This window comes from Equus caballus, chromosome 14, assembly GCF_041296265.1.
Source record: "Equus caballus isolate H_3958 breed thoroughbred chromosome 14, TB-T2T, whole genome shotgun sequence".
Taxonomy (NCBI): domain Eukaryota; kingdom Metazoa; phylum Chordata; class Mammalia; order Perissodactyla; family Equidae; genus Equus; species Equus caballus.
Window position 1 is genome coordinate 21,994,236 of NC_091697.1, and position 13,465 is coordinate 22,007,700.

At 44.7% G+C, this 13,465-nt stretch overlaps 1 protein-coding gene across 37 annotated transcripts in view; it reads right to left on the reverse strand.

The window, feature by feature from the left end:
- Positions 1–13,465, reverse strand: part of SFXN1 (sideroflexin 1) — a 45,608-nt gene that overhangs the window by 5,549 nt on the left and 26,594 nt on the right. For 21 of the 37 annotated variants that reach the window (XM_070233889.1, XM_023617202.2, XM_014730512.3 and 18 more), the window contains 7 exons: positions 13,353–13,451; positions 11,673–11,748; positions 11,030–11,115; positions 9,975–10,102; positions 7,769–7,818; positions 1,066–1,115; positions 617–664 (listed from right to left, as the gene is read on the reverse strand). In XM_070233889.1, the coding sequence (XP_070089990.1) occupies positions 617–664; positions 1,066–1,115; positions 7,769–7,818; positions 9,975–10,102; positions 11,030–11,115; positions 11,673–11,748; positions 13,353–13,451 (537 nt within the window). Of the gene's footprint in view, positions 1–616; positions 665–1,065; positions 1,380–1,541; positions 1,568–1,821; positions 2,065–7,768; positions 7,819–9,974; positions 10,103–11,029; positions 11,116–11,672; positions 11,749–13,352; positions 13,452–13,465 lie in introns of those variants that run through there. The other 16 variants (XR_011425466.1, XR_011425457.1, XR_011425465.1 and 13 more) reach the window with 3 other exon arrangements.

Sequence of the window (13,465 nt, forward strand, 5' to 3'; positions counted from 1 at the left end):
ACTTAAACAAAAGCAAGACAACAAAATGCTGGCTCTCTGTGCCTTGATGTTCCGTCAGGAGAAGGCTGAGACCTAGATTCATGCGACGCCGATTTAATGCCTGTCACTCCGGGCCTGACATCAAAAGCAGGATTCAAGGGCAGTTCGGAATGAAAGACAAGCGCACAATAAGGCTTTTAAGGCAAAAAACTAAGCAGGCAGAAGGGAAGCAAATACCCCACCCACCTAAGCCGAGTGTGTGCAATTGCCGTCCCGGGGGCGGGACTGGCATGCTACTCTGTCCGCGTTAGAGACGCATTTGCCAACGGCTGAAGGACAATGAACCACGCTTAAACTTTTATAAAAGCAAATTTGCATCAGACTTAACCTGACTCTTATCAAAGAATAAAGTGTTTTCAAATGTAATGGCAGTGGGTAGAAAAGAGCTAGGTAGCGAGTTTTGAAATTAAACAGACGCGCGTTTGATTTCTGCGTCTCTCTTCTGCTCAGAGACCCTGGCTTCACTCACTTTCTGCATCAACTTCCCCACCAGTGAAATGGAGCAACGGCCCCTGCGTCTTCAACTGGTTTCCAGGATTAAAACGCATGATCATTCTGAAGAGTAACAAATACGTACCTTTTCTGAGGAAACAGAGCGCAGCACAGGGGTGTGGCAAATACCAAACTTAAAAAAAAAAAAAGACAAATCAGAGTATTTGGAAATGGTTGGCTTTTTGGATTCTATTTTACTTTTATAACAAACCCTTTTCTTTCTTTCGAGCATTATATTGCCTCACAAAAATATGTCCTGTTTGTGTAATTTTATTACCAAGGACTGCCAAAATAATATTTTTTAAATCAAAGATATAACAGGAGTTTAAAAAAGAATCATGCAACTAGCCCCAAATGTAGGTTTCTCTGGAGTTTACTTCTAGCTAATTATTGGGACCATAAGTTCCAGATGTTCTGGGATGGTCTCGTTTTCAAAACTTGTGTCCCATATTATCTACCCTTTCCCTCATCTTTCATATGCTATATACGTATCTTTAAAAAATAAGTTAATTATATCAAAGTAACTCTACTCACCAGAAGCCAACTAGTCCAACTTGAATAGGTGCGCTCATCCACGGGAACCTCTGTGTTGAGAAATAAATTATCTGAATACTTTTTACCCGGGGCTCGTAGAGACAGTTTCTCCTGCTGACTCACTGGAAGGAACCTCTCCACATCACAAGAGCAAGATGGAAGGTGATTAGCGACATTCGGGGGTAACACTGCAACAAGCGTGTTAGTCCTGACTCCCTGCAGCCCCACTTGATCGGTCGAGGAATGCGCATGCACAGACCAGTGGCTCTCGTTTTCCCGGTGCACGTACCATCTGAGTGACGCCGGGCTGTATTCTGGAGGTGGAGAAATCGCTATCATTTAGTTCTAACTTATCTCCCGGCTCAGGAGGCAGGTTAGCCTGGCGCCCGGTTGGAAGACAAACACACCTGCCCTCAGACCTCCGCCCGGCTGTGGGAAGGGCAGAGTCCGGCCTCTGCGAGTTCTGGCCTCCTTACCTGCTAATGAGGATCACAGCAGCCTCCTGAAAGTGTGGGGGAGACACGCAGATGACACTCATTGAGTACAGGGCTGGGGACAGGGCCGAAACCCAACACACGTTCCCCCCTCCTCCCTGCAGCTTGCCTCTCTTAGTTTTCGTTGCTGTCAGTATGGTTAAAACTATCGCCGGCATAAAAAAAGTTTGACTGCCACTTTTTTTAACGGAAACAAGTAAGTTGGTTGGTCTTTTGGAGAGTAAGTGCTGTTAGACCTTCAGTTTTCAAAAAGGAGTGGTAGCAAAATACACAATATAAAGGGCGATGAGATAGATGGTTATATAAAGGAGGCCACTGAAAAAGCTGCAACCAAGCTGTGAGTTGGTGTAATGAAATCAGCCGACTTAGTTACGAGTCAACACAAGCTGTTAAAAGATCAGGGTCCCAAAGAGGCTTGCATGAGAGGCGTACCCTCGTCCCCGAGAATGCTCCTCTGGTGGGAAGGTACGTCACACGGGCTAACGTGAGGGGAGAGAGGCATGGACTAGAGAGGAAGGGAGAAACGTCATCAAGAGGAGGCAGACCCACAGAGCTCACGCAGAGGGCCCACCCCTCAAAGGAGAGCAAGATAAGAAAATACTGTATCCAGGGCAACCGGCTCTGTCTGAGGATGAAGGATTTTTACAAGGAGATGGTAAATCCTCACCCCAGCACTTCCCAGACGTGTGATGTCTGTGCTGGTAGACGGACTCAGTGATGGGAAGGCAAGCTAGGTACTGAACGAGATCCTGTGGAAGAAGGAACTTGAGCCCCTGTGAGCAGCCTCCTCATTTCAAGTGGACTCTTGCCTGCATCCTGGGGAACAGCTCGTGTAATCTCAAAGAAGAACGCATGCAAATGAAAGGCCGACGTGGTGGCAGGGATGGTTTTGTTGGAAAGGCTCTTGGTAAGGACAAGGATCCTGGAGAGATCTGACTGATCCCACGGAACCCAACCTGGATGTCATCCCGTCTCCTGCCTCCTCTCCAGCACCCTATCCTGCTTAATTCATCCCTCCTTCTTCCACAGAACTTAGTCTGAGATGGGATTAGCGAGCTGTGAATGTCTCGTCTTCGCCCACACACTCACAGAACTCCTCGGGGTAGGGACATGTCTCACATAGCACAGAACTGTGCAAACAGAGGGTATTTTAAATAAAAGTGTGAAGGAATTACAGACAGCAATCACAAGTTTAAAAGATACTCAATGAGGTAAAAGCTCAAAAAGTTACTATGACTCTAAATTCTTTCTCCTCCCAATGATCTTTTTTCCAATAGTTTTATTGACTGATGATAAACTGCACATATTTAATGTGCAGAGTATAAGTTTTGACATAGGTATTCCACTGTGAAGCCATCACCACAATCTAGCTGACGGACATAGCCATCATCCCTAAGGCTTTCTTTGTTCCTTGTGCCCTTGGCAATTCCACCCTCTCCCTTAAACCCTGCACCCCGTTCCCTGGCCACCTCTGATCTATAAATTAGTTTATATTTTCTGGGATTTTAGATAGAGCATCTACTCTGTTGTATAATTCTTTTGAGACTCATTCATGTTGCTGCATGTGTCAACAGTTCATTGCTTTTCCCTGCTGAGTTGGGTATTCCATTGTGTGCATGTACCACAATTTGATAATCCACTCTCCTGCTAAGAACATCTGGGTTGTTTCCAGTCTTTCCTGCAAATAAAGCCGCTGTGAAGGTCTGTCTTTTCTGGACACATGCTCTCATTTCTCCCAGGTAAATACCTAGAAGTGAAAGGGCCGCATCACATGGTAAGCATATGTTTAACCTTTTAAGGAACTGCCAGATTATTTTCCAAAGTGGTTGTGCCATTTTACAGCTCCATTAGCAGAAGACAAGAGTACCAGTTCCTCTGCATCCTCCACAACACTTGTTATAGTCAGTCTTTTTAATTTTAGCCATTCCAATAGGTTGAGTGGTAGCTAATGTGGTTTTAACGTGAATTTCCCCAATGACTAAAGATACTGAGCATCTTTTCACGTGCTTATTTGAAAACTGCATATATTTGGTTAAATGTCTGTTCAAACACTTTGCCCATCTGTTTATTGAGCTGTTTTTTTGAACGAGTGTTGAGGGCTCTTTACACATCCTGGATGCAGCTCCTTTATCAGATACATGCTTTACATAAATTTTCTCGCAGTCTGTTTCTTGTCTTTCCATTTTCTTTGTAGTTTTCAAACATCAGAATTTTAACATTTTGATGGAGTCCAATTTGTCAATTTTTCTTTTATGTACTATGTTACTATGGTTGTGTCTAAGAAACCTTTGCCTAACTCTAGGTCTCAAAGATGTTCTAGTATATTTTCTTCTAGCAGTTTGACAATTGTAGATTTTTACATTTGCAGTCTATGAATCATTGGAAATTAACTTTTATATATGCTACAGTCAATTTCCTACACATGGCCCACATCCTAGGACCTGACCATCCACAAGTCTCCCTACAAGCCATGCTCTGTCTCCCCTTTGAGCTTCTGCAGAGCATGTGCCATTGGCCAGACCTCTTCAAGTCTCTGCCCTCTCCTGCAGTCGGGGGAGACGCCTCCACTACTTGCTCTGAGCCCTGTGCTGTAGACACCGTGCATCGGAGCCACTCCCTGTGCCTCTTCCCATCACTGTGCTATAAGGCCCCTGAGAGCAGGGCTCAAGCCCTGTTCTATGACTCCAGCACTAGCATGTTGCTTGGCATGCAAGGCATTCGGCAAAGGGCTGCTGAATAAATGAATGAATGAACAAAGAAATGCTACATTCACACTCAATTAGCAGACAATCCTGACAACCTACCGAGTAGGCGGAGCGGCCTACCTTTATTATAGGGACAGAGAACTAGAACCTAAGGAATGAGGAACTGTTCTCTCACCCAAACCATATCAGTTTTGTTCCCAGTGAGAGTGCCAGCAAGGTAAGGAGACCACAGGAGCTCTTCTTCCTGAAGACTGTTCTGAAGTACCAGATTTCAGGCAGTGAACTTTTTGGTTTACTGCACAGATTGCCGTGAGCCACCTGCCTGCAGCTGCTGCTTTCTTCCAGCACTGCACTTGGGCAAAGATAAGGCGGAGGGGAAGGATGAGTCATGCCGAAAGCTCCCCAGGCTCCCCACTTAAAAAGCCAAGAATGTTCAATCGGCCTTGTGTTTGCAGACGAGTTGGGTCACGCCCAAGGTAAAAGCCCAGATAATTACATCCTTGCAGAGGCACATGTGGCCTCCAGAGCTATGGGAACAACCAGAGAGCCGAGCCGACCGAGGCAGACGCCACCCACGTGGACATTCTGAGCCACCGAGGACCGTCTCCGGGACTTTGTAAGGGCGCTCGGGAAAGCCTGCCTTTCAAAATAGCACGTGAAAATGCTTTGGAGATGGAAACATATGGAAGTTAATATAAGCCGACTCTGCCTATGTTTTTGTAATGGCTACACTATCAATTAAGTCTTACGGTCTTCTCCACATGGGCAGAATGCCGTATTTCAGTGTAACGGCAACCACGAACTTGGGAGTGGTACGTGTGTATGAGGAGCTCAACAACATTTAGCTGCTACGTTTTCAAAGCAACATCCTCCACTGAGCTGTGGAGTATAGCTCCAGCCAGACCCCCTGCAGCTAGCGAGGCACTCGGACTCACGCACCAGCTACTCTGATCCTTCCTCCCAACCTTGTCACGGAGGTTCTACAGCCAGTGGCCCCTTCTGGCTCTGGGGGGGTGGGCCGGGGCAGGCAGAGGGCTTCTTTGGGAAAGGGAAGCAAGATGGCACATCTCCAAATTATTACTGAAGGGTACGGTATCAAGCAAAGCTAAAAACCGCAAACTAACACGAGGAAGGAAAACAAAAGATGTATTCACTTATTATTGTGAAAAAGCCTAGGAGAGTGTGGCAATGGTAGCTAACCGCTTGTATCATTTGCTGGTTCCTTCATGTAAGAAAATGCCAGGCTGTGTCTATAGCAATTTCTGTCTGTCACAGCAAGAAAATTATGCAGTGTGACCAACTATGTCTTCTATTCAGTGTTTGTCACTGAGAGATTAGAGTAACTGCGGCAACTCTGCCAACAGCACTGAGCCCCCAGGAGTTCGAAGGAACGCCTGAATCGGGAGAATCAAGTTTTCCCCGGTGACCTAACTTTTCAGCGTTAATGTAGGTACAATTGTAGACTTTCTTAGAGAATTTCTGGAATCCCAAGCCATGATCAGGACACATGTTAGCAGCCAGAGTGTGCCCAACATCCACAGGCTGGAGCTAGACACCACAGAAAAACGTCCCAGCAGCAGTGGCAAGAGGCAAGATTCAGAGCCTCTGCTCCAGAGCCCAGCTGCTGGACCCCTCTGCTACCTGGGCGCTGGGTGGCTCTGAGAGGCAGAGAGAAAGGAATGGGGAAGCCTCCACAGTGGGCATGCGGCCTCCCCACTGCTTTCACAGTCACCTGCAAATTCACGCAATTGGAACCCTGCTATCCTATGGGTGCAATGATCCGCATTTACCCCTCTTCTTTCGCAAAACCTGTTACTTCTCTTCTTTCGTAAAAGCTGTCACTTTCACGTCAGACAAACTAACATGGTAAGATGACGGTTTCCAAGCCCTGTACCTACCCAGAAATCTGGTCTTGCTTTAAAAAACCTGCTTTTGCTTAAATTCAGTGGGAGGCGGAGGTTAGATGTATCTTTTCGAAACCTTGCAGCAGAAAATGACTTTGGAAAACTTTTTCAAGAATCATCAGAACAAGAGCTACGAAGTAGGTAACATGTAAAACAAGGCACAGTTACATGTTGGTCCACACTAATAGCTTTACCGCTTAAATACACGTAACTGCTTTGTATTTCTGCTTAATCTTACAACGAAGGCTGTCAAAAACCCACAAAGGAGATGGATGGAGACTCAGAGGGTTTTTGAGGGTGTAGCTTCCTGGGGTAGCCCAGGGGTCTCTGGATTCCCTATGAGGACAAGGAGCACTGGGACCATTCGGTCAATGCAGAGCCACTGTGACGCTCTACCTAACACTTCATAGTGTTGTGTAAGACTGCAACAGGAGGAAGCTCATGGAATGTGAGGCTTCCAGATTCCTAACGTTTCCAAGAGACAATAGGAGGGGGCGCTGCAGAGAGGGGCCCTTTTCACTCCCACGGGGTTGGTGCATTAACACGTAACAACCTGGGTGTGTCAGTCAAATGAGATGCTCGACAGCACTGTTTCTTCATAGCAAACTTCTTAGCTTATTTTTCGAAAAATGTGATTGTACTAAGAGTGTTTAGGAAGTGTTGACTTAGTGTTGGCCTTAGTTTTCCATCTGCGGCCCACAGGGAGGGTTACAGCTTCATGAACACACCTGTTGACATTTAGAATTTTCTCAATCACTGAAATCATTCAGGAAGGGCTTGGTCTGAGAACTATGTCCTTTTTTCAAAGCTCTAGTGTCCCATCGATGGCACGGTTCTAAGACTGAAAACAATTCACTCCAAGGGAGCTGTGGTCTTCACCACAACACAGCTGCCCCTCCAGCGAGGAGCCTGACCCATTTCTCCTGGCAGATCTAATGGTGTCACTTCCCAAACAGCATGAGCCCAATGAGTCACCCTACGCCACTGTCTCCTACTTGTTACAAGAATTGGAAAACTAACGTGAAGGATAAATACTATTGTATTAAATCATGGAAACTACAAAAAGCAATGCAGAAAGAATGTATACAGTGCATGGACATTCCTTGGTTACAAATTCATCCTGTAATATTTTTAGACCTTGAGGGGAGGCAGCTGCTAGATTAATGAATCATTAGATAAGATCACCAAAGAAAAATACATCAGGATACTAAATTCAGTGTTCCATGAAGCTACTACTCCATATTATTTCTTCATTTCTGATAGTATGTATAGAGAGTTATAAACATGGAATTCCAAATTCACACCACCTCTTCATTGTTAGCTAGCGAAGCATCCAGTTGATGACTAAGCTAAGCATGTACCTGCGGGACAACTTCTCAACAGAAGTGGGGAGCAGTCTGCATTTATGAGAGCTTTTTCAACTATCTGAGATTAGAAACAAAATGTTTCTGGAAACATCTTTTTATTTGCATAAGTGAGCAAATGTAACCAGCCCCCGAATTCTTTACTCAGTACTTATGTAGGAGGAAATATCTGTATAGTTTGAAGTCTGAAAGTGAATTGAAAGAGTGAGACAATGATCAACAGAATTGGGGCTTACCTTTAGAAAGGCTTTCTTTTCCAAAGTGTTCATGATAAATGGAGGGATAGCTGGAAGTAAAAATAGATCTACTTAAATCTTCACTTAATATCTATTTTTAGCTCACATTTTTTTCCCCCAACAATTTCACAAAAGGCTTAAGTCACTTTCTGGCTATTTTCACACTAGCAGAGTGAAGCCAATTGCAATAATTCTTGAAACTACTTTAGTATTTAAGAAAAAATCCACTATTCCCATTCTCTAGATTTTTGAAAAATAATGTAATGCTCTTTGCCAGGCAAAAAATTTTATAATCTTGAAGAGAACTTTATATTTAACATTAAATATGTAACAATACAAACATGAGGACCTCTACCCCCGTACTAATAAGACAAACCCAACCTCCCCTGGGTGTCCATTCCACGCGTATAAAGCAGCATAAAGATTGCTGCCTTGACTCAGGCAGACCACTGGCTAGCTGGTGCTCCTGGAAAAGTTACCTCACTTCTCTGAGCCTTAGTTTTCTGCTTTCCTCATCCATAACAGGGGGAGAATTGGCCCAAACTGGACAGGATGATTGGATGTAATAACACTCGTAAAACATTGGGCAGTGTTAGATGATTTACTCACAGTTTTTATCAGACTAAATGGTGACATCCATAACTCCAATATGTCAATCACCTTTTTCACTGGGATAGAAAAACTATGTTCTTCCTCTGGGGGCTAGATTATTATCTAAGCCAGAGGAAATGGATTTGTTGGGCTGGCTGAACTCCAAAGCGGAGACTCATACTTCAAAATGGGAAAGTACAAAACCAAAAGCAAGCCCAGCGGAGAAGCTGGATTTTGGCAAATCTGGAAATCTGGGCTCCGCAGGCGTGTCGGGCGTCCCCGCCACCTCCTGGCAGGTCAGTGGCTCGGGGGACCCCTGGCCTACATTTCACGACTGTGGTTTCCACAGTGCACCTCGTTACATCAGTTAATGGGGCTTCAGTCAGATAACCCCCATGAGCTGGAAGGTGAATATGACGGTCATCAAAGCTTTCCTTCATGCCCTCTTTTTCAACTTTGTTGCCCACTCCTACTTGTCTGCTGATGAGCATTCACAGCGATGAAAGGAATTTAAAGCCAACAACAAGTAGTGGGAAAACTTGAGAGTGGCTGATTACGTATGCTTCTGTTGAGAGCTCAGTTAACAGCCAAGTGCTGTTTGCATACAGTTTAGATGAGGAAATTAAACGCACTAATTTCTATTTTTTCTGCAAAGGGCACTGTAACTCCCAGCCCTCCAGGTCCTGAGTAAGTCTGAGAAGCTTCTCTAGGCCCCTGGCCTGAGGAGAGCTCTAAGAAGCCTTGGGAGTGGACCGGTGATTCCCAGAGGAGAAAACACAATGTAGATTTTCTGCTGTTGGTCATGTTGCTGCCAAGCCCTAAGGACGGAACTGAGTAGGAACCTGGTGCACAGTTTGTTCATGGCTGCTCTAGCCGACCCAACTTGCTCTGTGTTTTAAGGGTTTCCAATTGATACAAATACATTTTCAGGAGAAATTCCTATTCAAGAACTTCGGGAAGTTTCTTTGCAAGATTTACAAAGATCAAATTCTTTCCCTTCAAGTTCTCATCACCTCTACTATGACTGCCCTGGTCCAACCTGCCGTCATCGCTTGCTTGGAGCACTGCGACAGCGTCCCGACCAGCCTACCCTGGAGTCGTGGACACATGAATGATGCCACTCCCCTTCAAAACCCTCTATGGCTTCCTACCCCTCAGATTAAAAGCCAGGGCTCCAAAGGCCTGCGGGCCATCCATGTTCTGCCCTCTGGGGCCTCGCTCACTCCATTCTCCTGCTCCCGTCTCCCTCTTTCTACTCCAGCCATACCTGCCATGTTGCAATGCTTCTGACACACCAGGCAGGCGCCCCCCCTCCTGCTGTTCTAACTGCTAGAATCTGCCCCCGGGCCACGCAGCTCCCTCCCCCTCTGCCCAGCACTCCTTCCTGGCCATCCCGTCTACTTCCACCCAAGACCCCCGTTCCTCCTTTTCCCCTCAGGCTTCATCATCATCTCACATATATATTTCACTTACTTATTTTGTTGATTCTCGGCCTCCTCCTCTAGAAAGTAAATTCCACCAAGGGGAATGACTTTTTCTTTGGTTCAAAGATGCAGAAACGCTCGCTCAATCTATGTTTATGGAATAAATGAGGGGAGGATAAAGTTCTACTAACCCATGCCTGGGGCTGCCATGAGAATCCTGGAGATGACTACCTGTGCGATGGCTTGTTTGGCAGCATTTGCCGACTCGCCCAGGCGGTTCCCATTTTCATCGGTGACAGGAATGCCAACTTTGAGTTCCCTATGGAGCAAACGGCACACAGGCGTTCACAGATCCCGGTGTGCAATGGCTGGAAACAGCGCTTATGTTGTGAAAGGTCAGGTCCCTACTGATCCAAAAACCTGCTCAAGTGTCATTTGCGGCACTAATAAGTCTACTTTAAATAGCACGGACAAGTTTAATCTCGTGTGATAGGCACAAAAGTAAAATAACACTAATAAACTTTGTAAAAAAGGTATAGCAGTTTTAAGAAAAATATGACTCAAAGGGCGAACGCTAACATAAAGGAAAGGCTAATTTCTATGCTGATGTGCAAATCTGAGCAAGTCTTCAAATGAGACAGACACAGTACGGAGCGTTAGTAAGCCAACTGACTACACTGACAAGGGCGTCATAGGTCGCGGCACTTCTGACGTTTGCTAACTACACTAACACCAGAAGGAGAGCTCCTAGCGTTACCCCGTTTTTCGTTATCCACTCCTAAATGCTTTTTCTCATTCTTTCTTCTCCTTTAATTTTTGCCGTTCTATAAAGTACTTTCAAAGATATAGATTATTTTAAATCTCCCCCAAAAATTCTAGGGTGAAAAAGAACCTTTTTTAGAGAATAAACTTTCTTTGCGTAGACTTTCTCTGCCCAGCCCTAGCACAACTAAATGTAAGTGTGAGATATATTTTTTTAACTTTTTATTATACAGAAGTAGAAAGACTATTCTAAACCCTCAGGTACTCATCAGCCTGCTTCAACAATTAACAACTCCCGGCTAAGCTTGTTTCATCAATGGAGCCATCCTCGCCCCCAACGCCAGATTATTTTGAAGCAAATTTCAGATCTCATATAATTTCATCTGTAAATATTAAAATAATTTTTTAAGAGTTTCAACAAAGCTAATTATTACAAGAGATTCCAGTGTCAAGCACAAGTCCTAAGAGTGCACGTTAGTCTTACCTTTGTCTCATTAATGGAATATTAATGCAATTAGCAGCAGCCACCGCAGCAAAGGGAACAAAACGTCCGATGAGTGGTGAGACGTGCTGCAGAAACGAGAGTCCAAGAGTGTTGTGTGACTTTCCCTGCAGTATTGGATGGAAATACTTGTTTCTTCTTGAAAATTGCTAAAAATGCAGAGTCCTGTTTGTACAGAAACTCAGGCCAAGAGAACTTTCAAAACTTGTTTCCTAGAGATATTTTCATATTTCCAGCATGGGCACACTGGGACAATGCAGACTTCTAGAACATTCTGAGAGCTTAGTGTGGTTGTCGGAGGAGGGGGCTCTGGAGTCCCAAAGTCTGAGTTCAGATGCTGGCTCCCCCACCTCTTCAGAGGGGGGGTTCTGAGGGTGAGCACTTAGCATTGAATTTAGCACTTAAAGCACAGTGTCAGGAAGAGACCAGGGGCTTGGCAGATCTTACCGGTGACACCCCTTCCCAAGCTTACTGGAAGATATAATTAAAATATACAGTTGAAGATAATGACTATAATAAAAAAGTACCAAGACTTGAGCTATTTTGAGAAATAATAGAGAGACTTAGAGCCCGGCAGGTGAGGACAAATTAAGAAGCTATACTATGGGAATAAAAATCCAAGTACCTTGGTCAATGCATTGAGTCCTAGAGCTGTTGCCACAGCACCCGTTGTTGCAGAAACATAAGCCGTTCCCAATTCACTGAGAAGAAAGAGAACAGTGCATAAACGACTGCGTGTCAGGAAACTCAGAGACAACATTTTTTGAAGAAATGAGAGGGAAATGTGAAAGAGCATGATTAAGAATGGAGAATGGAGATGCCACAAAATAATACTCATTATTACTCTACAAGTAGAGAAATCCAGAGAAAAAGCAAGTAGACCCACAACAAATGTGCTTCTTCACATGTAACCTGACTAGGACCCAAAACAAGCAGACAGAGAACATATGGACGTGCAGGGGAAAGAAAGGAAGGGAGCTGTGAGTGTGCAGAAACCCACAAACGTAAAGAAACACACACTGGGCCAAATGCTTCTAGTATGTTTGCTTAAATCAAAAACATTTCTCGGGCCAGCCCGGTGGCACAGGGGTTAAGTTCGCATGTTCCGCTTCAGGGGCCCAGGGTTTAACGGTTCGGATCCCGGGTGTGGACATGGCACCGCTTGACAAGCTATGCTGTGGCAGGCGTCCCATGTATAAAGTAGAGGAAGATGGGCACGGATGTTAGCTCAGGGCCAGTCTTCCTCAGCAAAAAGAGGAGGATTGGCAGCAGATGGTAGCTCAGGGCTAATCTTCCTCAAAAAAAAACTTCTCATTTATTGAAAGTAAAAATACAATGCTGCCATTCTTAAAATTACATCTTAGTGTATAAAAATCCTCAAAGTTTCACCTTCAAAATACAATTAAGCCCAAGAAAGTCTACCTTATTTTAAAATAAATTTTAATTCAAGAATGGACGAAAGGAAGGGGTGGTAACACTGCTGGCTGCAGATTTCCAAATCCTTCATTCCAGGTGACGACAGTAGAAGAATACAGACTGTCAGATGCAATTTAAAGTGATAACACAAAAAAGAAAGCACTTCGAAGTGTTACACAAGTTGTGCTGAAAGCTCTGGTTAACTAATCACTTAAGCCTGTCTAAAATTTCTTTTACAGGAGGCAAAATTTTAAGCCCATTTTCTTTCTTTTTAGCTCCAAAGATGACCTATTTTAAAGACAAATCCGATCTAAAAAAAGCTGTCTTGATTTCTGCAGAGACCACATTGTTGATCCCCTATTTTGACTTGGTATCTGTCCCCAGGTTCAGGGTATATCTGAACTGCCTGCTGTGTGTTCTGCAGGGAGAAGGAGCTGAGGTGTGGGAGAGCTATGCTCCCACCAGCACCACTAACAGCACTAGGAGTGCCTAGAAGGGAGGCTGGAGAAAACAGTTATCTTGCTAGAAAGGGAAGAAAAGAAGCACTAAAATATGCTCCATAATAGTCTGAACAATATAAACAATTTGTCCAAATATACTTTTTTTTTTTTTGGTGAGGAAGATTGGCCCTGAGCTAACAACTGTTGCCAATCTTCCTCCTTTTTTTTGGTCCTTCCTAAACCCCCCGTACATAGTTGTATATCCTAGTTGTAAGTCATTCTGGTTCTTCTATGTGGGATGCTACCACAGCATGGCCTGATGAGTGGTGTGTAGGTCTGTGCCCAGGATCTGAGCCGGTGAACCCTGGGCCACCTAAACAGGAGAGCATCACCACTGAATCAAACGAAGGCTGGAGAGCGAAGAGGATGGCTACATCTTACAGTCTTACTTTACAGTGAGGGGCGCGTCTCCACTTCTGTTGGTGTAATTGACCACGGCGTTGAAGGACTGGTTAATCCACTGCCAGAACAGCACAGCCGGCGTGGTCCTGCAACAGAGCAG